The sequence below is a fragment of the Suncus etruscus genome, chromosome 10 (genome assembly GCF_024139225.1).
Source record: "Suncus etruscus isolate mSunEtr1 chromosome 10, mSunEtr1.pri.cur, whole genome shotgun sequence".
Taxonomy (NCBI): domain Eukaryota; kingdom Metazoa; phylum Chordata; class Mammalia; order Eulipotyphla; family Soricidae; genus Suncus; species Suncus etruscus.
The window spans coordinates 74,413,533-74,438,912 of record NC_064857.1 but is presented as its reverse complement, the minus strand read 5'-3'; the positions used below and the strand labels follow the sequence as shown (position 1 = coordinate 74,438,912).

General features: G+C 37.0%; 1 protein-coding gene across 1 annotated transcript in view; it reads right to left on the bottom strand.

Annotated features, from left to right (window-relative positions):
- The window catches only part of TCF4 (transcription factor 4), a 379,623-nt gene that overhangs the window by 220,466 nt on the left and 133,777 nt on the right, over positions 1–25,380 (bottom strand). The window contains exon 5 of the mRNA XM_049782162.1: positions 21,795–21,891. Coding sequence (XP_049638119.1) covers positions 21,795–21,891 — 97 coding nt within the window. The remainder of the gene's footprint in view (positions 1–21,794; positions 21,892–25,380) is intronic.

Here is a 25,380-nt window from a genome sequence, read left to right as displayed (position 1 = left end):
ATAAAAAAATATTAAGGCCGGAGAGATAGCATGGAAGTAGGGTGTTTGCCTTGCATGCAGAAGGACAGTGGTTTGAATCTCGGCATCCCATATGGTCCCCTGAGCCTGCCAAGAGCGATCTCTGAGTGTAGAGCCAGGAGTAACTCCTGCGTGCTGCTGAGTGTGACCCAAAAACCAAAAATAAATAAAGAAATAAATAAAATTTATCTCTTTCTTTGGCAAGAGAGGTACAGGAGAGAAAGAGATTGATGTGAAAAATTTCCATAAGATGTCTGTTTTTTTCAATGCACATCTAGGACTTATTCCCGGCACTGAAATATCTAATAAGGGATTGGAGAGATAATACTGCATAATAATAATAATAATAATAAATAAAGGTGCTTTTCTTGCATAAGGTTGATTTGGGTTCAATTTCTGGCATGCCATAAGATTCCCCAAGTCTGTCCCGAGTGATTCCTGAGTGTAGAGACAGGAGTAACCTCCGAGCACTGCCATGTATGGCTGAAAAACCAAAGTGGGGGAGAAGAGAGAAGGGAAGAGAAGGGAGGGAGGGACAGAGAAAGAAAGATAGGGAGACAGAGAGACAGACAGACAGATAGCGAGACAAAGACAGAGAGATACTAAAGGGGCTAGCTAATAAGTTAACTGGATTAAATAAACCCATAAAAATATTTCCAACCATCCTAAAACAGAGTTTCTATTCCTTTCCAGTTTCTCCTTCATTCCAATGTTTTTAAGGTTTCTAGGTGACTAGTGCTAAGCTTTAGGCTTTATTAGTTTTTCCCTCTCACCCCTAGATCACCTGTTTCAGCAAGATCCTGATTTCTCTTGTATTTCTTCATTCTCCCCTGGGAAATTTATGTATGGTTCTGGCATCTGTCCTCCTTCCTCTTTTGTGAACACTGAGGTGAAAAATTCATTTATTTTTTAGCAGTGTCTCCACTGCATGTCAATAAATTATCCTTTCTAGCTCTTCCAGGCTTGACAAACCACTTTTAGGACCTCCTGTTCTTTAGGTACTTTCAGCAATAACTCATTATTATTTATTATGATCTCAGAGGTATCATTCTTCCCTTTTCACTCTTAATTTGGGGATATTTTATGATATTCTTAAAGTCTTCCTGTAATCATGTCAGTTTGCTCCTCTATAACACTCGATGTCAACTATGCCTCTTTCTTAATAAATAATTGCTATGTGCTCTTCAGTTTCCAATTCTGTCAGTCTGTTACTGAAAATATTCTTATAGTATATTTTTGATGCTGTATAATTTCTAGCCATCCATTTACTGAAATTATCTTTGAATACATTTTCTCATTTTCACTGTGGATATTTCTTCTTCCTCTATTTCTCCTTTTTAGGGTCTAACATTCAAGGCCAAATGCTACATTTTGTTTCAAGGCTCAGAAAGGCAGCCATTCTGCCTACACATATCTTGTATTTTTTGGTGCTTAAATCAATGGTTCAGATAATATTTGCTATGAAAAGCATCATTTGATGATCAAATCTAGTAAAACAATCCATTAGATTCAAACTCTTACGTGTGTTGCAAACGTGCATAACCAACTAAGCTTCCCTGTTCTTTCCTTTTCTTCTCTAGTTTGACCACAAATTTGCTATAAAGCCTGTAGCTGGATTATCATCAAGCTCTTAAAATATTCTCCAATTCTACACTTCCAATCACATCCTTTGTTTCACATAAAACTTAATCAAGGAGTTTTATGTAAGTTTCCACTTATACATGATGATAAATAGCTTTAACTACATACAGTATGTTCCCAAACATTATATTTCTTTCTATATCATACACAGATAAATCACATTTTATCTGCTCCATTATTTTCCATAATTATGTCCATATTCGTACGGTCTTTACTACATGACAGGCAGAATTTAACTCTTTTTCAAATGCAATTTTATAGTCATTAAGTACTAGCATGTACATAAAATTTCAAACATCTTCGAAATTAAGAAAAGCTGGAAAGATATGGTGCTTGTCCTACAAAGTTGCAAGTTGGGTTCAGTCCTCCCAATACCACATATCATCCCACAAGCACTGCCAGGAGTGGCACCTTATCAGCAATAAGCCCAGAGTACAACCAGGTGTGGCCCACAAACTAAAAAAAATTATAAAATAAAAAAAGAAGGGGCCAGAGCAGCAGTACAGCAGGCAAAGTGCTTGCCTTGCATGTGGCTGACCCGGGTTCAATCCCAAATATCCCACATGATGCCTAGAGCCCACAAGGGGTGATTCCTGGGTACAGAGCCAGAAGCATTTCAGGTGTGGCCTAAAAACAGTGAAAAAAATTTAAGTAATCAAATAGTTATATTTTGAATACAAAGGAGTCCTTTAATTTTCTGATTAGTGTTTATCATATGCATCTGAATACAGTAAATTACAGTGGTATGTGGGTATGTGTAATAAAAGTGACCTCATCTGAGCTGTCTAGTACATGATGCCTAATAGATATGATAATAATAGGTAATAAATATGTGAAGCCAATGCATTTTTGGTGTTCCAAAATAAAGCAGATTAAAGAAGCTGAATAACAATACTGAGCGATGTAGCCACAAATCAGCAGAAACACTTCAGTTGGCCACAGCATAATATGAATTAATCTCCCCCCCCGCCCTTTTTTTAAGTCTTCAAACCATTTAAACTAAGTGGAAATTTGCACATGTGAAAGTGACTTTCCTAGGATCACTCTGAGATCATGGTGATCTAACCTAATTGAGAATGCTTTTTAAACACCACATTTAACTGGATTTTCGTATAGCACTAATGTTCCTCTACTGACACAACTTAGCAGGCAATGTATTTACAAAACTATAATAGCCTGAAAAGAATTAACAATGAACAATGTGCAAAATAGTCAATTACAGGCTTAAACTTTAAACAAGCACTTACAATGAAGATTAAAAAAACTATCTTGGCTATTGGGTCATTTTCCAGGCTACTAACTGCTAAACCATGTGCAGAACGTGCTTCCAATTTAACCATCCAGATTTTCTTAAAAGGCAGATAGCTTTGTTCTGCGGGCAGAATCAAGTTGTTCTTCAATTTGATTTTTAAAACAAGGCAGTTATATAGAAACCCAATATGCTTTCTGCTACAGATTATAGGAAGGAAGGAAGGAAGGAAGGAAGGAAGGAAGGAAGGAAGGAAGGAAGGAAGGAAGGAAGGAAGGAAGGGAGGGAGGGAGGGAGGGAGGGAGGGAGGGAGGGAGGGAGGGAGGGAGGGAGGGAGGGAGGGAGGGAGGGAGAGAAAATAGCTAGGTTTTTATTTTAAGGACCCTAATTTGTCTGTCTATGAATACCATGTTACTTTGGTTTGGAACAGAATCATAGGTAATAAATTCTACATGACAGTTAGTTGCGGAGGAGTAATAGCTGCAAATCATCGCTCCTCTGAGATGTAGCACTGGCAATGGGCACCACCGCAAATGCGATGTACAGAAGTCCTGATGGTTTTAAAAAGCTACATGTAAAGTCAGTGTTTCCTAACTAACAAAACCCCTCTCAAGTTTTACAAATCACTCCCAGGGTGGCTGGCTTCCCGCTTTTTGATGGCACCTCATCAAAATCCATGCACACAGCCAGAACAGGAGGCAGGAGCAAAGAACTTCTGGAATTTGAGTCCAGGAGAGTCCTCTACAGGATGTGAGGATCTAAGAAAGAACAGGCTTTTTTTTAATGTACATTCTGACCTCTCAGAGATACTGCCATATAGAGAAGCAAAAGAGTCACTTGTCTAGAGAGAAGTTCACAACTGCAAACAGTGTGTTCGTGTCTCTGATGATTTGTCACCACTGTGACATTTATTATAGAGCCAAGTCAGGTTGACCTAACCTCGGTTCAGGTGGATACAGACCTTGTAGGAGGTCCTGATGTATGGTCGTAAAACAGGCTACTAGATGCCACTCCGTTCTTTATCTCTGAGCACCCTGCTATCAACGTTATTTCCTGTAGTATGACACTGTCCTTTCTATTTTCTGGTGTTCACATGTGATTATCCTGGGATTTTGACACAAAAATTGAGTTCCTTAAAAACCTGTCATGAGTCTCATTTTCATAACCTAAATTTTAAAGTAGCCTCTAGGCAAGCCCTCTGTAAAGGAAATTAGCTCTCAATTTATTTAGTGTTCTATTTTCATATTACCCTGCAGCACGTCATCTAGCACCCAGCTCCCTTTTCAGTCTTAAGAGTAGGTGTAGATGAAGGTAGGGCGCCTAGCATTTTTGTTCCATTTAAGATTTTCGTGGTTATTATTTTTTATTGGTGGAGTTGAGCCACACCTGGCAGTGCTCAGGGGCTACTCCTGGCTCTGCACTCAGAAATCAATCCTGGCAGGCTCAGGGAACCATATGGGATGCCAGAGATAGAAGTTGAGTCCATCCTGGGTCAACCACATGTAAGGCAAATGCCCTACCGCTATGCTACCACTCTGGCCCCTGTTATTTGTTTTGGAACTATCATCTCATAAAGCTCCAAAAGGCAGCTGATTAATAATTATCAACGCACAACCAATTCCAACGGTATTCATCATTTTATTGATTACCTGGTAAATTTAGTTAATCTCCCAATTCAAACTAGTGAACAAAAATTGCTTTTTTTTCATGATCATAGAAGTACGTTTCTCTCCAGAGAGCAGACTACTGACTGTAAGAAAAAAGATCCACAATTACAGAAATGGCCTCCATTAACTTCTTATATCCACTGCAATAGTAACAGTGAAAATTTATTGAGTGTTCATGATGTTCTATGCATTACACAGTGTTACTTCATTTACTTTACCCAACAATCCTAATAAGTAGATTTTATAATTATTCTCAACACAGAAGTGAGAAAACTTTGTGTGATCGGTAATTTTAGATTTGAATTGAGGAGCATACACTACTGCACTGTGCCATACAATCCGACACATTGTCTTATTTCAATGTAATATCTTTAGAGAATATGAGCATTAACTGAAAGATAGCTTCACATTTTTCTATTTGCATATCCATTTCCACAATTCAATTTCCAAGTACAAAATAATATATGTCAAATACGCAAAACCTATACAGAAGGGCAACACTTAACTTACAGACAAAACAAGAATCTATCTGCCCCCAAATGATTTGATCCTTGTGATCCTCCATAACCTACCTCTTGTCCCATGTCCCATATTAAAATGAGTAACCATCTCCCCCTATCAAGTAGCCTGAAGCAGAAACCAAGGAGCTAAAGTTGATTCTTCCATAATTAATCAGTTAGTTAATACAACCATTTTCTTGCTTTCATGTTACTCAGAGCCATATATGTCTCTCTGTCTGATTGTTGCTGACCCAGTTCAGTCTCTCATCATTTACTCCTGGAATTGTTTTGATCATCTCCTGAATAGTCTGTCTTTCAGTTTATTCACTTCGGCATTGTATCAACTGTCCTCAATTATATTAATCCATTTTTAAAACCAATATTTGAATTTTTTTTGTTTTTGGGTCACACCGGACAGCGCTCAGGGGTTACTCCTGGCAGGCTCAGGGGACCATACGGGATGCCGGGATTAGAAACACCATCCTTCTCATGCAAGGCAAGTGCCTTACCTCCTTGCTATCTCTCCGGCCTCCAATGTTTGATTTTTTAAAGGAGTTATAAGGCTAGATATTTTTTTTTGTTTGTTTTGGTTTTTGGGCCACACCCGGCGGTGCTCAGGGGTTACTCCTGGCTGTCTGCTCAGAAATAACTCCTGGCAGGCACGGGGGACCATATGGGACACCGGGATTTGAACCAACCACCTTTGGTCCTGGATGTGCTATCTCTCCGGGTATAAGGCTTGATTTTAATGAACTGCATGAAGTTCAATCCCCAAACCCAGCATACAGTCCTCCAAGCACAACCAGCAGTAATCCCTGAGCACAGAGCCACAAATAAACACTGAGCCCCTCAAATGAAAAAAAAATAATTGAATTAAATAATTCGGGAGTTCACCATACACTTCAGTAAATATCCAACTTTCTTCACCTATCAGTTTTCTAGCCATCTTTCAACAAGCTTTACTCTGTGGACCTAAGTCTCAATTTTTATGGGACTCATTCAGTCCCAGACTTCTTGTTATATAGATCTAGCATATACTATACTTCTGCAAAAGTTTTTCCTTCGACTGGTTATTTTCCTTTGAACTAAAAGTTCTAATTCATCATTTTGAGCCTGAACTGAGGCATGATCACTTTTAGAACAACATTCATATTGTTTCATTCAATCATTCCCAGGCTCCCCTCTCTTGTCTGCCCCTTAAATCATAGGGCCAACAAAGACTAGAGGGCTCATTTCCTCAGCTCCCCCCTTCAGGAGCTATCTGTGAAAGAACTTTTGGACAAGTTGTTGGCAGAATTCTGGGAAAATCTTTGTGGGTGGAAATATTTTTTAATCCCCTAATGGTATGGGATACATCTAACTCTGGATGATCCCTGCCTCTTCTGTTTTTTATCATTAACTAACTCTAATGCAGTGAATGTCTGGGGTTCCTGGGCCATTTGTCAAGGAGAGCAAGATGGGGGGGGGGAGGTAAAGAATTCAGAAATCAGGAAATTGAGAAGGGTAGAAAAGATGTAACAATGCTTTGCTGAATCCACAAAGGCAAAGTCCTCACTCTTAACATTCTTTTCTATGAAGAAAAAAGCTTTCCGTATTTGACTATTATCAGGTATTCTATTAGTTGCAGCTGAACACACACTTAACTGCTATTGTACCTCTGGGTATTCTCTCCATATTCTCTCTAAGTGAGGCAGTGCAAGGTGGTTAAGAACAAGGCTTTGGTAGTTCAGCAGCTCCAGTTTAAATTAGGGCTCTGCTACTTACAATGAATAGTCCAGGATAGGAAATCTAATCTCTCCAATTCACAACCTCTCCCTCTGCAGAACTGAGAAATAAATCTCTAACAAAAAGGGTTACTGTAAGAAGCTAACTGTAATAAGAGTGGTACTCATATGTAGTCCTAATTATGAAGAAATTTATGGTTAAAGCACTTTATAGACAGCAATATTTCCCTAATACCATGAATGAATTATAACATGATTGTTTCTTGGACCGTGAACCATGATGATGGTTCACAGAAGTGTGTTGTCACCATCTAATATTAATCTATGACACCTATGCCACAGACTTTTCATAAGAATAAGTGAATGAACCAAGGACTAATTTGAGTCTTGAAGTATATATAATTTTGGTTGGCTTCTATCTAGTACAGATGAAACTGATATGAATGCTTTTAAAAATATATGTATGGGGCCAAAGCAGTGGCACAAGTGCTAGAGCATCTGCCTTGCATGTGCTAGCCTAGGATAGACCATGGTTCAATCCCCTGGCAACCCATATGGTCCCCCAAGCCAGGAGCGATTTCTGAGCACATAGCCAGGAGTAACCCCTGAGCATCACAGGCTGTGGCCCCACAAAACAAAAATGAATAAAAAATACACATACACGAAACTCCTTCTGAGTACAGATATCAGTAATATATTAATTTTCTTTATTTAAAAAGCCAAACTTACAAAGCAGCAATACAGTCTGCTTAGCTTTCACAAATATGTAATTTGCCCTTTCCCTCACTGACATAAGGGAGCACTTCCTCTCCATCTGAAAATCAAGAGAGCGAAGATATGAGGTGTAAAAACTGCTCATGAAACAACTAAGCCAAAAACTGAACTTGGGATCTATGTTTTATCTTCTCTAACCCTTCCAACTTAGCATATAAAAAAAGCTCTTCTTTTGAATATTTACTTGTGATGAACTTGTAAAATGAACATTGTTTTGTAGGAGGATAAATGAGAGAGAGAGAGAGAGAGAGAGAGAGAGAGAGAGAGAGAGAGAGAGAGAGAGAGAGAGAGAGAGAGAGAAAGCAGAGGTGGGGGAGTGGGGAGCTGGTATAGATTCTTTGGAAAGCTACTGCTCTCCACATATTAAAATAATTATTATAAGCCATGACTGGTCATCTACAAGCAAGTATGAAATATTTTTGTCCAAGAATGTATCTAATCTTAACAGTTAAAATCTGTGGCTAAATAACAATGACCCTGAAAACCAATGTTTGCTGTAAAGCCAGCCTTCCTTATTCATGATTTTCACATGTGGGGCTGAAGTGATATTACAGCAAGGAAGGCTTTTGTCTTGCAAGGGGCCAACTCGGGTTCGATCTGTGGCATTCCATATGGTTCCCAGAGACCAAGAGGAATGATATTTTAGTGCAAGAGTGAGTAGTGACCAGAGGAACCTCTGAGCAGCACCACGTGTGGCCCCCAAATAAACAGCACCACGAAGATTTTCACGTGTAGTAAGAGAACTCACTCTATACAGAGAAGAGAATGGAAAGGTTAAAATTCTGCTAGAACTTTAACAGGTGCTGAAATGTATATATTCCATTGCATCCTTACTAGTCTACACTAATGATTAATTAGCCACCTAAGTGTATGCAACTTTACATATCCTTCCCCTTAAGTAGAGCACTGATAAAAGTCATTATACTTTGCCTAACTAACTGACCATGCCTCAGACAGCCAAATGGCCTTAAAAATGCAGAGATTTTCTCACGCGGACACTTCACAGTGTTAATGTAGATCCACTGACTATGCAAACCAACTGTATTTCTGCTACCACATTTCAACTTGCGGAGCAGAGGTTACTTCAGGAAGGCCTCTAACTATGCCCACTATCAGCAACTTGAAGCCAATTTATAAAGTAGTTCCTCTAGTGTTTGCAAGGTCTATAGTTACAATTATAGGAACAGTAAATTCTCTTGCCTATTTTACTCTGCAAATATTCTAAAAAAAAATCATATAAAGGTGTCTTTTAATGTTACTAGAGCAGGTGTGAGCTCAACTTTACCCTTAAACTAGTATCAACTCAGCTGACAGAACAGCAGTAAATTTTTATTTCAGAACTAAATGAAACTCATGAGGGTAGGGGGCAAATTCTCATTAACTATTAAAATGCCTTTAAAAGTAGGAAAAGGCAGCTTTTCTTTTATTTTCAATCTGGTACTCAAACTACATAAAATGACTAAGAAATGGAAAATGAAACCACAAAAGTATATATATTTAGAATTTTTAAGGTACCTACATCTGCATGAGTTACCTCAGTAGGAGAAATACGGAACTCAGCTAAAATAAAAAATGATTCCTTCGGTCACTAAAATATTATTCATTTGATGAATATTTCCCAAAACCAAGATTTCTAAGTTGTCCACTTTTTCAAAATATTAAAAATGCTTATGCAAACCACATCCCAATTTCCAAATGTTTGTGAGATCATCAGCAAATGAGAGTAAGGGAAGCTATACTATAACACATGCATAATAAAATATGATTTTATTCTATCAGATGTCAATTTTTTTTTTTTTTTTGGTTTTTGGGATATATCTGGCAGTGCTCAGGGGTTACTCCTGGCTCTATGCTCAGAAATCACTCCTGGCAGGCTCAGAGGACCATATGGGATGCCAGGATTCGAACCACCATCTTTCTGCATGCAAGGCAAATGCCCTACCTCCATACTATCTCTTGGCCCAGGATTCGATTTTTAAGACTTCTGGAAGTATCGATAATTGGGTCTTTTTTGATGGCAATGAAAATTCTGAAGTCACTAATCAATTTTCCACCAAGATTTGGCCATGGCCATAAGTAAATCAGTTTACACGTAGTTTATGCTTGCATTTGAAGCATTCAATTTGGCTACTCAACTGGTGGTAAGAGTAAGGCTTGGGACAAAGAAAATGAGCTAAAGTACAGGCATAAACAGTTTTTTAATTCCAACTTTGATTTTTCATAGTCTCTATTTCAAATATTTCTTAGTAGTTTTACAAGAGCAAAAATCATCAGGAAAGAGAAATACCAATGGTTGTATTTAACATGTATCCAGGCTGTGTTATTTTCCAGTCTTTGGTTCATTGAGACAGTATCACAGCATGGACTTTTAGAAATAGCAAACATGACACACCAAACAAGAGTACAGAAATTAAAATAACTTATTAACAAGGTACAAAAAAATAAAAATGTATTGCTTGGTCTAAATAGCCAAGGTGAAAGAAAGGCACAAGTATTTAGTAAGCCAGTAATTTCAGAGACTGAGCCAGCCACACCAGAGTTGATAATACAAGGCTAGAAAATTGTACTTTCCGATCAGAATGCTTTTACATTAGCTTTTCATGTGTCTCTTCCTCTCATCTTTCTCTGCTTTTGTCTTCCCTTTCTCCACCAAGTGATATTTGATATTCCACACTTTATATTTTCATTCGGCTTGAATGTGGTCCATGAGGAGGTGGCATTTAATTAATCATTTCTACATTCTGCCAAAAATCATGACATGACTCTCAAGTTTTCAGATTATTTTTTGCCAAGCTGGCCCAATACACAGAGAAAAAAGCCTAGATAAAATAAATGTAGATATAACAATAATTTACAAAAACTAAATTTGCAGGCCGGGTGCTTTTCAGGGTGCCCCAGTGAAACATTGACCCCATCCTTGGATGCGAAATTCTGTGAGAGCAGGAAAGGATTGCCAAAGGTCACACACTTAGAGAGCAGCAACCTAGGGGTTGACTCATCAGCTCCCCATTCTTCGTTCCTCCATATTAAAGCAATAGAATGTTCAGTTTATAGAAAATATGTTTCATTATGAACATAGACAATATTATGAGTAAAATTTTATATCAACTTAAAGTGAAACTTCCTTGCATTTTTTTTAATTAATAAGCACATGTCAAAGAACTAAGGAGATGTTATAAACAATTATCTCCCCTTCCAAATCTCCCCTCCATAAAGAATGCTGGGCTAGATCTATCAAGTGACTAGGGATTAAATTTAATTTAATCCAATCTATTCCCCATATATATTGCAATTTTTGCTTCCTAGGCTTGATTGTCTGTAAAAGGGAATAAAATAACATGTACTAAAAACTTTTTTCTACCCAAAGCAAGATTCTTTAGGAAGGATTCAGAATCCCTTCGGAATGAAAGAAATGAGAGAATAATCACATATAGAGGCAACATCCTCTGCCAAGGTTTTTCAGAGAAGAAAGAACCAGAGTGAAAGAAGACTATCTCCAACACACTTCTGAAAACATGGAAGGTATGTGTAACAGTAGATCCTTGGTGTAAAGCATCCTACCTGATGGTTACTCCATTATTCAGATGACTACACTGCGGGCCAATAAAATCTCAACTTGTCAATAGGTGCCTGGTCTCACCATTCAAGTACCATGCAGAGGGTTTTTAAAGCCATGTGTAATAATAAAACATGAGAACATTTAAGTTGCAGTGAAACTTGGCTGGGGACAAATATTTCACCAAAGGGCACATATGTATTCAACAAAGGTATCACACAAGACATACCTACTGAAAACTTTACATTTTTGATCTAATATTTAAGAAGCTGAATAGTCCACATTATTTTAACTGCCGTCTGATCCAATCTCAATAGGTCATGGTGTTTTAAATTTAAATCTGTTATTGCCCAAAGCCCAAAGACTATAGACTTATCAAAAACTTAGAATGTGACAGAGCATCACTGTATAGCATGCAATGCCATAAGTAACAGAGCAAAGCAGTTCTTATAATTTTACAGAAAGTCCTCATTAACATCATTAAATATATTCTTGGAAACTTTGACTTTAAGCAAAAGGACCTATAATGACACAATTTTTACCATTCTTATGCCATATTCTGGTCACAAAAACATCATAAATATCTTAATAAAGACCCCCCCAAAAAAAAAAAAAACCACAATCACTTATCACTTGTTACTTGTTACTAAACCATTGATCTCTGTTCTGTGTCAAAGGCACAAGAACCTGTCATCACAGGTTGGGTGTAAGGCAGAATGTGCCTTGGACAAGAGGCCCTACCATCACAGGCATTGCCCCATCAGTCAAATACACACTGAAAACCGGGACATATCAGTGCATATCATGTGCTCATCTCTGTGATATGGGAGGAGAGTAAACCTCACAGACATGGGTACAACACACAAACTCCACAAAAGGGCCTTGATGACGATCACTTTTCTTTTTTCCACATTAATAAAGCAATGTTGGCCAAATAAGCATAACTGAGGCCAGAGTGATCATATAGTGGGAAAGGCACTTGCCTTGCATGCTGCTGGTCTAAGTTCAATCACAGATCCCACAGGTGTCTAGCATTGTAGGGAGTGATCCCTAAGCAGAGATAGAATTTAGCCCAAGCAACACTGAGTGTGGTCCCAAAACAAAGAGAGGATTATTTAAGGACCTACTTAACATGCCCTGTTCACAGTACTTCTGAAGGACAGGTATAACAGGCATGACTGATACTATACAAACTTCTGCTTTGAATAGAAAATGCTTGGGGCCCATAAGTGTATTTGAAGTCCTATCACCATTAAGTAGAGAGGCCTTGACTGGTCAAAGTGATCCCTAGCCCTCATCCATTTTCTGATGATGCCTCTCAAGCCTGGCAGTACTCGAACTGAGTTCCTTTTTGCTTTGGCCTCTATAATTGTTGTAATGTTAAAAGGCCTTATTGTTTATTGAAGATCAAATTTAAAGTAATACACAACTTTCACGGACCTTAGGTTCATGGATTCCTTAACTGCACTGATAGCTTTCCTGGAACTGAGGAACAATGAAAAAAGCTTGAGAAATGCAAACTATGAATTCCCTGCCTGAGAATCCAATCAAGAAGAATGTTACTGAATAGTTTTCGCATAAGCATATTTTAATTGTCAGGCTTAGGCTTAGGCAAAATTCAAAGAAACTACAATGGAATATTATGCAGTGTCAGGAGAAATGAAGTCATGAAATTTTCCTATAAATGGATGCACTTGGAAATTATTATTATTATTCTTAGTGAAATTAAGTCAGAGGGAGAGAGATAGACACAGAAAACTCTCACTCATCTATGGGTTTTAAGGAAAATAAAAGACATTATTGTAATAATGCCCAGAGACAATAGAGATGAGGGCCACAAGGACCAGCTCATGATATGAACCTCACCACAAAGATTGGTGGGTAAGTGCAGTTAGAAAAATAACTACATTAACAACTATCATAACAATCTTAAAGAGTGAGAGAAGTAGAATGCCTGTCTTGAATACAGGCAGGGGTCTAGGAGGAGGAAGTTGGGGGGGAGGGGCATTGGTGGTGGGAATGTTGCACTGGTGAAGAGGGTGTTCTGTTTATGACTGAAACCAAACTACAATCATGTTTGTAATATGGTAATTAAAGATATTATATTAAAAATTTCAAAGAAACCAAGGTTCCAATGAAAAACTTAGAACAATCTCATCAAAAATAAAAACTTTTTCCATATCCTGCTTTCCTTAATGACATTTGGTCCTGCCCTGAATTTTCATTCTCGTAAGTTTGATTCACGTGATGGCTGTGTTTCAATAGAGGTGAGTGACTTAGAAAAAAATGGATGGAGCTCTCACCACAATTTCACACAGTCTGGCATGTTGACTAAAACGAATCTTTTGGCAGTACTGAATTCTCTGCAATCAATATCAACAAATACAATTGTATACATAATAAAATAGTGGTTTATTGTTGTTTGCGCAAGGCCCTAGCATTCTTGTCTAAGAACTTCCTGATGACACTGCTGGAGGTTGTAGCTAGTAAATCAAGGAGACGGACGGCCTTGGCAGAGTACAGAGAAACTTGGCCCTTGTAGGGACAAGTCCAGGACCTCCCTGCTCTCAATTGCTGCACGTAGCCCTGCTCTCAATAGCTGCAAATAATATGTGGAAGTGGGAAGTGACCTTTAGCTCTGCCAAAGACCACCAAAGGGACTAGAGAAAAGGTTGGTGGCTGGAGCTCTCGGCTTGCTGTTTAAGTAGGGCGCTCTGGGCTAGGTAGTAGGGAATCAAGCCAGAGATCCAAATGAGAATGTTCTAGGATTCAGTGGTCGGCAACCTTTCTTTTCAACTGAGCCAAATCTCGCCAAAACCACGATTGAAATTTATTTTGAGAGCCACACCGGACGTTCACTGACAGAGGCTAGGAGCAGAGTCCTGACTCCTGGAGCGGCCGCCTGGCACACAGAAGAGCCAAATTAAAAGTGTCGAGAGCCACATGTGGCTCACGAGCCGCATGTGCCGACCACTGTCTAGTACAGGCACAAAGTTAAACAGTAGCCAGTTGCTACCTTGCTGGAGGGATAAGGGAATGAAGGCGCAGCTCTGAAGGAAAAAGGACAGGAGCAGGCCCACCTGTGGCCATGCCTATGAGGCTCTCAGACCTGCCCTTTCTTCATCTTCCTGTATCCACTCATGGAGAGAGAGAGAGAGATAGTGTGTGTGTGTGTGTGTGAGAGAGAGAGAGAGAGAGAGAGAGAGAGAGAGAGAGAGAGAGAGTGTGTGTGTGTGTGTGTGTGTGTGTGTGTGTGTGTGTGTGTGTGTGTGTGTGTGTGTGTGAGAGAGAGAGAGAGAGAGAGAGCTGTGTGTTACACATGTTTAAAGCCTTTCAGAAACATTTTTTACATTTTTCTTGTTATATGAAAGTTTAAGGCTAGAAGTTAGTTTTCAAAAGTGTTTAATCTAAAAATTTACTTGTTTTCTCTTAAAGAAAATTAAATAGTCTAAGACTCCCAGCCTTGATTTGGAATGTAGCGGCCTGCCAGAACACTCCAGAAGAGAAAATGTTACTGTAAGCTACTGTTAGTCACATCCCTACCAAGCAAAGGCATTTCTACTTAATGCAAGCTGTTTTCCACTTTTGCTTGAAACCGCTATGATTTCTTTTTTTCTGAAGATCATTAACTTTCTATGTATGTAAGAAATCTTTATTGAGAAGACCAACATTACTCTCTGTTGGCCATATTTTTCAAGTAACATACTTCTGGTGTCATTTTTCTCAATTTTATAAAACATGGTTTAGAAATTCTATCTAGTTTAACTGTAAAATAATTTGATTGTTACTGCATTAAATATATGCTATCCCAAAGAGCAAGGTAGCAAAACAGAAAGGAAGACCAATGAAAGAGGAACAGAAATGTTTACTGACAGGGCAAAAGGAAACAAGTTATCTTATTTGAACACAAAACAAAACTTTTTTTTCAGTGGCCTTTCAAAAATATTGATTTTACTTCCTTCCTTTCATAAATACCATATGATGTTTATTGAAAAAAAATGAAACTACACTGAATTAAATTTCACTTCTTACCATGAGAAGAATATCCTCTACAGTGACGGAAATAGAACTGTGGAATGAATTTTTTCTCTGACTGACTCTTACTTAAGAGTTTCCCCTGATATTGTAAGATAGAAATCTGAATTTAATATATGGACATTTTTCAGGGTTTAAATATTCTATATCTGATTTCTTGATTTATTCATGAATAAAGCCATTCAGCAGATATTTATTAGAACCTACAACTTTATGCCAAGAATTTGACCATGCATAAAATTACAACCCTAAATGGATGTAACTTAAGTAATTATCTAAAGATAACTTCTTGGTTTATCTTTGATCAATTCAATCACTTAGCAATAAATTTAGAATGACTTGAAGTAGAAAATAAACCACCATTTGAACTTAGTTTAAAAAATCACAAGTGGAAAACACAGAACTAGAAAAGATACTGGAAGTAAAATAAAACAGACCAATGAGTTGGGAAAATGAAAAACATCTCTAAAGGTAACACACACAGTGTAAGGTCAAAATGGCACACCAATGGACTAGAAGACAAAAATCACCTCACAGATTATCAAAGGTCTGTTCCACTCTCACAGATGTGAAATGAGCCTGCTAGATCCCACAGACTATAATAACAAGACAGAGATTACAAGTCAGTTCTCTCTCAGACTAAATATTAGCATAAATAAAAGCATTCTGTGATAACACTTGAAATATTCTGACTTGTTAATAATTGGGGCATTCCCTTTAAGTATAAAACATTAACCACCCCCCTCCCCAAAAAATGTCCTTTGGATGTAGTGATAGTACAGGTCGTGCTTATCTTGCACTCTGCTGACCTGGGTTTGATCCTCAGCATTTCATATGGTGCTCCCCCACCACCAGCACTGCCAGGAATGATTCCTTGGTGCAGAGCCACGAGTAACCCCTGAGCATCACTGGGTATGAACCAAAACCAAACACAAAAACTAAGACACTCCCAACTTCAGTAAACAACAAATAAGGTCTTTGCTAAAACATCTCTCAGAGGCTGTGTATATCATAAAATCAGTCCCGTAAGTGATATCAATGTAACTGCAAGCTTGAAACTGTCATTAAAAATAAAACAAAACACACTGAAGATGCACTGAAGTCCCATCACTAACTAAATTAACTTGCAAGTTGCTTACTATCACTACTTGAGAGCACTTCAAAAGTACATTCAATTTTTAAATTCCATAGGCACATAAATAATTTGATTTTGGCATTTATGAACATCGGGTAATTACCAATGTTATACAGATTTTGTTATTTCCAAATATGTATATTCCTGCATTGGAAAAAAATATTGATCTAAGAGAGCAAGTTAAAACTTACTCCTGCTTTGTATAGAATGAACAGCAAAACAAAAATTTGTCTGAGGCCAGAGCGATAGTGCAGCGTTAGGATGTTTACCTTGCATGTGGCTGACCTAGGACGGACTGTGGTTCGATCCCCCGGAGTCCCATATGGTCCCCCAAGCCAGGACCAATTTCTGAGCACAGAGCCAGGAGTAACCCCTAAGCGTCAAAGGGTGTGACTCAAAAACAAACAAAAAATACTTTCTGTCTTAGATATACCCATAAGTATTGTGTAATGGATGACTATTTATTCTATAGCTTTATTAATTTGCTAGAAAGATTGGCAATGTACAATGAATGTACTTTGTATTTGATATCAGTTATAAATAGTGAGAAGTCCAAAAAAAAATTTTTTTTAAGTGCCTATTAAGGAGGTAGGCTGGAAGGTGGGAAGGAAACCAGGGATATTGGTGGGTGGAAGCTGATACTGGTGGGAGGCTGGACATTTATTCTATGCCTAAAACTCTATTATGCACAATTATGTACATCATAATGCTTTAATTAAAATTTTTTTAATTTGTATTCATGATCTTTCTTCTCCTTTACTCTTTTAAGGTTTTCAAGGTTTCTGAGTAAAAATCTCCTTTTTTTGGCTATTTCCAGTTCCAATGGAAAAGAAAAAAAAATCAGCACATTAGCAGACACTCAGTCACAAGACTGGGACAGTGGCCTCTGCAACTGGGATTTGACAATGCTCACAATACTTCACCTTTGTGTTGGGCTAAACTATAGGTAGCCATAAACACTCTGAAGTAATACAAACCTAAATATTCCTGCTAGGCAGACGGAGCAGTGGAACCGAATTATAATGAGCTAGCAGCTGTCACAATATGACCACAGTAACCAAATCAAAATATCAACCGCTAACCCAGATGAGATTCAAAGGTCATCCTATAAGCCAGCAGCTTTCTTCAATTCTGTCTGAAACCTCAATCTAATTCGGCAGTAAAATGTTCCATTAAGCTAGTTTAGAAACCAGTTACTTCAGAGTGGGAAATGGTACTGGTAGAGTACCCGTGTTTGGAACTAGAACCAAATACCACAGTAAGAAAACTGAACCATTCACAAAGGGGCTGTAAAACACAGCAGCTGATGTTGAGCTAAGCTGCACCCAACTGTACGAAAGTATCACTTTTCACATCCTTCAGTTACCAATCCATGTATATAATCTTATTGGAACCTGCTCATTCAAATGATCTGATTTTCCATTAAAGGTCTGGAACAATAGAAGAAAAATGGATGCTTAGATCCTTCTTCAGATCGAAGAATTTTAGCTAAAAAAAATATGTTGTTTAAAATTCTAGAAATACTTGAACTATTACCTACAAAATTTTAATACTGCCACTTCCCCCAAAATGGACTTTAAAAATTCATAGTCCTCACATACAAATATCTTGCCAAGATTTTAAACGATTTCACTACATAAAATCCTCTTAAAAACTCAAGACTCAGGTATATCCTCTTTGTCTTATAAACCTATTCTGAGAGACACTCTTATCAATAGAGGTTTAACCACAGTGTTTAAAAACTTTAAGGGGCAAGTTTTCAATAGGTTAAGTATACAATATTATCATTTATATTCATAAGTAGTTAAACATAAGGAAAAAGTGATTCATCTTCTCCAGATAATTTTCACACAACTGAAACTGCAACTAGCTTCTTCTGACCAGGGAAATCAATGAGTTAGGACTCAGTAACTAACTGTCAGCTAAATGACACTGCTAAAAGTTTTAATGCCCCAAAAGAAAACCAAATGTCATGCACAATCTTTTATTAAAAAATGGTGTCTCTTTTATTCAGTTACGTTTTCCTTTAAAGAATTTATAATAACAATTTTCAAAACTTTCGACAACTAGAGACAAGTATTCACACCAACAGTGTGTATGATCCACTGCTCCTTCTCTCTATGTATACACACATACAACGCCAACTATCAACTAGAGTATTATATTAAGAGTCAAGCATATTTGTCTAACTACATTCATGAAGATACTCAATTACTCTTCAATCACTAGAAATTTAAGATAACAAATGGGTTTTGATATTTTCTTACAAAATATAAATATTTTTCAATAAGGTTGTGCAAACTCATTCATGTGAAACCGGAGTTCAGAATTTTAATAAGTATTGTAACCATTACAAAGTTTATGAGCAAATATATCAGCAAGGTCTGCAATTTTTTTCAATTTTTTTCAAAATTCTGCAGACATAAAGAACAAAATATACAGTAATAATTCACTCCCCAACAGGGAAAGTGGTTTATTACTTTTGCTTTTCTTTCAATAAAATAAAGCCTCACTAAGTGAATAGTTTCCTTAAAAAAAAAAATCAGGTCATCTGCAGTTAATAACTCTTTCCCGTAAAATTAGTGTCACTTGTTTCTGTAGCAGACGCCTAATTCAGTCAAAGGCTTGATTGATTCGACAATGGGGAATCTGGTCCAATAAAGGAGCTGATTTATTTCTGGTGCTACAACTTTTACCCCAATGTGACATCATAGTCTATTTAAGCCTCTGACATGTAAAGAAATCATATGAAGTTTTATTAAAACTAAAGAGTCTGAAGGTTCATACTGGATTGTTGTCAAAAACTTGCAGCATGGCCCAGTAACTGCTTTCGGTAGAACGAACACTTCCATCCATAATACATGACGACTAAACCTAATACATGGCTTTGGACACAAAGAACCATCTTCAATATGCTACAGATTCTATGAGTTTAAATTGCTTGCACAAATAGATCATATTTTAAAAGATCACAATTTGTTTCAAATCTTCCAGGCTATTTATAAATAGGCTGCCTTGACTTCTTGAAAAATACCTATCTCTTCTCTTTGTCAAGATAAAAACCTCCAGCATGGCTCATCTCAAAAGTGGCAGGCATCATTTTAAATAAACAGCAGCTTGGGAAAATCATTGAGAATCTTTGTTCCCCAAGTCTAGACTGAAATACTCAAGCAAATCAAGGAGGCGTCTGGGATGTGAGAAATTACAGCGGTGGGAAGTTTCTAATGCAGCATCGAAGTCATGGCACTAAAAATATTTTTAAAAAATTCTTCTCCAAACTAAAAATGCAAGGTATTTCACAGTGTTGAAATGCCTTTTTTCTTCCTTTTCCTTTTTGCACACTGCACCATGCCCTCTTGCTCTGAGGGCGCCTTCTTTGACCCCAGCCTGACACTACACTGTTAATGTCAGATAAACCATTTAGACCAAGCACAATTCTTTTCTGTACAAAAATCTGCTTGAGGTGGAAAATGTAGCAGTTTGTAAACAATAAAGAGCCATGTTTCAGAGCAGACAGCTTACCTAACAGAGAAGGCCTTTCACAAGGAACAGTGGGTGGTGGCAGCTCCCGGACATAGCAGTATTTCCTATCACAATGCAGGAGACTGTCTTGGCCTCCATATTTAAGAGTTTAACGAGAGGGAAGGAGGGCAGAGGGGAAAAAGAACGGGGCTGACATGGACTTTTCAGCTTCCACAAAGATCAAGTGAAAAGAGTCAGTCTGGTCATCGGGCTCTAGACTCCCAGCCCACTTATATTTCAGATACTGTTGGGAATGAAAAATGAATGTCGTTTATGAAACAGTTGTCTGTGAGACACATTGGTGGGAAGAATTTATGTAATATACTTGTATCAATTATTGCTTACTGCAATGTTAATTCATCAAGTTATTCTTTAGAAAAACTTCCTTCCAAGCACACAACTTAAAATTCTGAATGTAAGTCATGACTTATTTGCTTTATTTTACTTACTTTGTCTCATCAAAGGATAATTTTAAAACTTGCTAAGGATGTTTTAATTTTAAACTTAAAGTATGACTTCTCAAGATTATTTTAAAATTAATCTTTTACTCTGTTTTATAGTATGTAAGAAAGAGAAGTGATATGTTAGACTTCAAAATGATTAATATTGTTCTTGAGGATTTGAAGGCTGTTTTTTTAACATTGATACTGATCATATATCTAAGAATCTCTATTCTAAAAATAGAAAACACATTGTGCTTCCCTATCAACAATTAATTTTAAAGAAACAAGTATAAGTAAGTCAAACATAAACATGAAGTTTACTATTTCGAGTAATAGGATTTCTCTAACCTACAGGATAGATGAAAAGTAGTCTGTAATCAAATACAATTTCTTAAATTTGAGGTAACACCCTAAAACACAAACACGGTATTATTTATTAAAGATAAAAAGCAGTATTTCTCTACTTTGACTATTTCATTAAACACCTGAAATTGCCCCCAATGAATTTGATGGTAATTTTAAATAAATTGACTGAAATTGAAGAACTAGACCTATCTACAAATTAAGTAACAAATACATTTTCTTTTTTTTCCCCAAACCCCTCAAGTACATTTTCAAAGATTTTAAAAATCACAGCATTCTTGAGAAACATTGGCAATTACAGTTCAGAAAGATAAAATTATGACTGCACATTTTCCAACAGCTTAAACCAAAAACCTTAACTTACATTGATGAGTTTGTACCAGAATTTGAACAGGTTGAGAGATCTAAAATTACACATTAAGTTTCACTAATTTTTCAATACAAAGTAAAGTACAAAGCACTGGGACCTTTTATACCATTATACACTAGCTTTGCACTGCTCAGATTTCTGATGTTAACAGTCGTCCAAGGTAGACAAAGCAGAAGAATATGCAAAGGATGCTAACAGAAAGTCTTCTGGAAACTCAGACTGTCTGAAATTCCATATAGCTTTATTTTAGTGCATAAGGACTGCCTGAAACACTAATACTGACATTTACACCTTAGTAAATGCACAACCAAAGTTTTACAATTCAACTGAAAATACCTACTCTACAGAAGATGCAGTAAACCTGGAAAACATACTAAAACTATTAAAGGCATTTCCACACCCCTTTACAAAAACTCACACTACTATAGAATCACTACTGTTGTCAATAGACTGGCCCCCTTTTAAAAAACAGAAATCTGAAATAATCACCATATTGACTTTAACTTGGAAACTACTATGGCAATGCTAAAGATAGCAAAGATGCTGTCTAAGGAAAAAAAACTTTCACACAGATTCAGAATCACTGACATGTAATTTCATGTGACTGTAGAAAATATCCCTTTATGTGCTATTACCAAGTGTAGAACATCAATAGCTCTATACAATTTAAAATTCCCTAGTGAGTTATCTAAAATTCCAAGTTCCCAAAAACAGGACACTAGTCTGGGCTTGTATTTTCCCTTGTATAATCAGAGATTAGTTTCAAAAACGTCATTGGAATTTTAAATTAGTCTTACTTTGTATTCTGGAATTGACAAAAGGTGGAGAGAGATTGTCATGTGACCCAAGGTCCCTGCTGGTCATATGGTCATAAGGTGTCCCATCTCCATAGTTCTGTAAATAAAATAATGGTATTAATTTTAATTAGACATAAATCAATTGATACAAATTTTGTTTTATGGTTACATGAAGAAACTATAACCTATCATCTCCACCCTGAAACCTCATTATAAGAAACCAGCAAAACTAGAAAGATAGCTCAAAGGGCAAAAGCATAAGTCTTGATTACATGAGGTCCTTATACCTTATATTATATGGGCCTAAAGAATAGTCAACCTTACCCCTAGAGGCCCTCCAGAACTTTCAGCGGAGACTTTGTCATCTTTTAGCATGGTCAATTCTGAGCAACATACATCAGCAAACATAAGCATAAAACTCTAGTACTAACACTACAGGGTTATCATCTGGAATGGCTCTTTAAAGTTCCAAGAGAAGGGAGAGAGGGAGGGAGAGAGGGAGAGAGGGAGGGAGGGAGGGAGGGAGGGAGGGAGGGAGGGAGGGAGGGAGGGAGGGAGGGAAGGAGGGAGGGAAGGAGAAAGGGAAGAAAGATGAAAAGACCAAAAACTGAAATCTTTAAAGATAGTGAATAAGAAAGAATTCTAGAGTTTTCAAAGTACAAATATTGACGGCTAGAGTGGTACCACAGCGGTAGAGTATTTGCCTTGCACAGAGCAAATCCAGGATAGAACTGGGTTCAATTCCTGGCATCCCATATGGTCCCCCAGACAAGAGCTCAGAGTCAGAACTAACCACTGTGCACCACTGGGTTTGGCCCTTCCCCAAAAAGTCAAAATTCGAAATTTCCTCTAACACCTACGGACAATATTAAATAAAATGTTTCCTATAAAAACCTACATAAAAGTTAAATATTAGAATTATTTTGATAATCCTATATATTTATATATATATTTTACTTTTTTGGTTTTTGGGCCACACCCAGCGGTGCTCAGGGGTTACTCCTGGCTGTCTGCTCAGAAATAGCTCCTGGCAAAAAAAAAAAAAAAAAAAAAAGAAAAAGAAAAAGAAATAGCTCCTGGCAGGCACGGGGGACACTAGGATTTGAACCAACCACCTATGGTCCTGGATCGGCTGCTTGCAAGGCAAACGCCACTGTGCTATCTCTCCGGACCCAATCCTATATTATTTTTAAGAAAGATTATAAGAGAAAGGTTAGAATGAACTGCTTTTTGAAGAGCAAAAAAAGCTATTTAAACAGAGATATTTGGTTTTATTTTATTGAAATTTTAATAATCTGTTACTGTAGTTTTAAAAAAATGAATTTATTTCAAAATTTAAAATAGGGGCACAGTGGTAGGGCATTGCTTGACAACCCAGTACAGACCCGTGTTAGGTTCCCAGCATCTCATATAGTTCTCCAAGCCTGTCAGGATCAATTTCTAAGTACAGAACCAGTAGTATCCCTGAGCACCATCAGGTGTGGTCCAAAATATCAAAAATAAATAAATAATAATAGTGATGTATGAGAATATTGAGAATATAATACAATAAAACTATGAATAGACATTAAAATTTGAACCTAAAGTAGTACTTCTGAACTTGGACAAAATATACTACAAAAAACAGTTTTGAATTTCTAGCCATATTTTGTTATTACTATCAAAACCTTGTGTTGAGGCCTGAGTGATAATACAGGGGTTAAGATATTTGCCTTGCACATCATCAATTTCAGTTTGATCCCTGGCACCACATATGGACCCCCTGCGATTCATCATTCAGTAGTCAGAAGTGACTACTGAGCACAGAACCAGGACTGAGCCACACCAAAATACTGCAAGGTGTGCTTACTTCAAAACAAAGCAATAAAAATACCTTTTTGCTTTACTTTGGAATTTTTTTTTTATTCAAGTGATGTCTTTAAACTATTCAATCACTTACTTTGAATAGAGGAATCTTGTAGTATATAGAAAGACCTAAATCTACAGCTATGATTCAAATTTGTCTAAGGTTAAAAAAAGGTTTATCCCCCCCAAAAAAAAATTAAAATATTCTACACCATTCTGCTCAGCTGGCTGCACTACCCATAAAGTCCAAGTCAAATTTACTCAGAGGAATCGTTTGGCATATTAGCAAAAGGACTGAATCTGCCCACACACAAACACATGCTGTATCTGAACAATGAAAATGTGCATGACATCTCTAGAGAATTATAGGAACCCCTGAGGTTTCAAACAATCCCTCTAGAACTTCCTTTCATTTACGAAAATTTGAATGATGCTATAATGCAGCCTAAATGCAAATGTATAACAAGGTGTTGCATATAAAATTCCCTGGTCCTATCAAACCTCTGGGTTTGATACGTATTCTATTTTAGGCCATACATAATACTGATGATCATTTATTGTGTCTCTATCCTATGGAGTCCATTAAAATTTTAACATGCGTTATCTAATTTAAAACTTGGCACAGTGCTGTGAGGCAGCTGCTAATATCACCATTTTTATGATGAGAGTAAGAGAAGAGGAAAGGTTGCCCGGTAAAAGTTAGCCACAGCAATATCTTGTGAATATTCCCTTGTCATAGAAAATCTAAGTTATGGAAAACTAACCCAAAATTATTCATCAATATTCTCTGAAAAACAAAACTGGTAGGAACTATTTTTTTAATGCAATAAGTGTCAGAAAATTTAAAGTGGACTTTGTTCTCAAAAATACAAGTGAAAGTACAATGTGAAAGTACCATGCATTTTAAACTGAGAATCTGAAATTAAAGTCTGAATGCATTGAACAATAGAGGGAAGTACTGTCTTCTCCTGCACTTGCTATCAAGGGAAATGGAATTATTTCTGTAAATGCATTCATATCTGAAGTGCTAACTGTAACATAAGGAGGAGGAAAGATTTCCTTAACCTAGTCATATAATGTATTAGAATGTCATGCTCAGCAGCTGGTGCAAGTTCACCAAAGGTACTGGTATGCTTCAAGAGTCTACTGAACCCTAAAGACTAGAGTGAGGACCACAAGGTCAAAGGACAGGTAAAAATGGGTCACTATAGCTAGCTGAATTGTTCTCATTTTGACAGCCTCATTACCTTTCTTGCCTCCTGCCAAAATAGAGACCACCCACCATCTCAAATTTATATGAATTCTTAGTCTTAAGACATTACCCTTCTTGCCCAGTGTGTTCATCTAACACAGCTGACTTGGGGAGTAGGGGCTATATATTAAATTTTCATTGTGAGCTGCTATTTTTCATTAAAAGTATCATAAGAATACTATTAAATCTTACATGGAATTTTAGAGAGCTTTGAAATAATTAAGCTAACAACCAGTTATATACAAAATTTTACATATTAAAGTTCAATGAAACTTTCAATGGATTTTGATCCTCTAATTTTATTTCTTTATTTTATTAATTGGAAAAAATGAGGCTCAAAGAAAAGAAATAACATGACCAAGATCTATATATACAAAAATACACCTAACCTAATACTACAACCTAAACCATTTGATAAGTCTTCCACATCATGTCCAAAATAATAATTGATGCCTGAAGGGAAGAATAAAGATTTATTTTTATTTACAT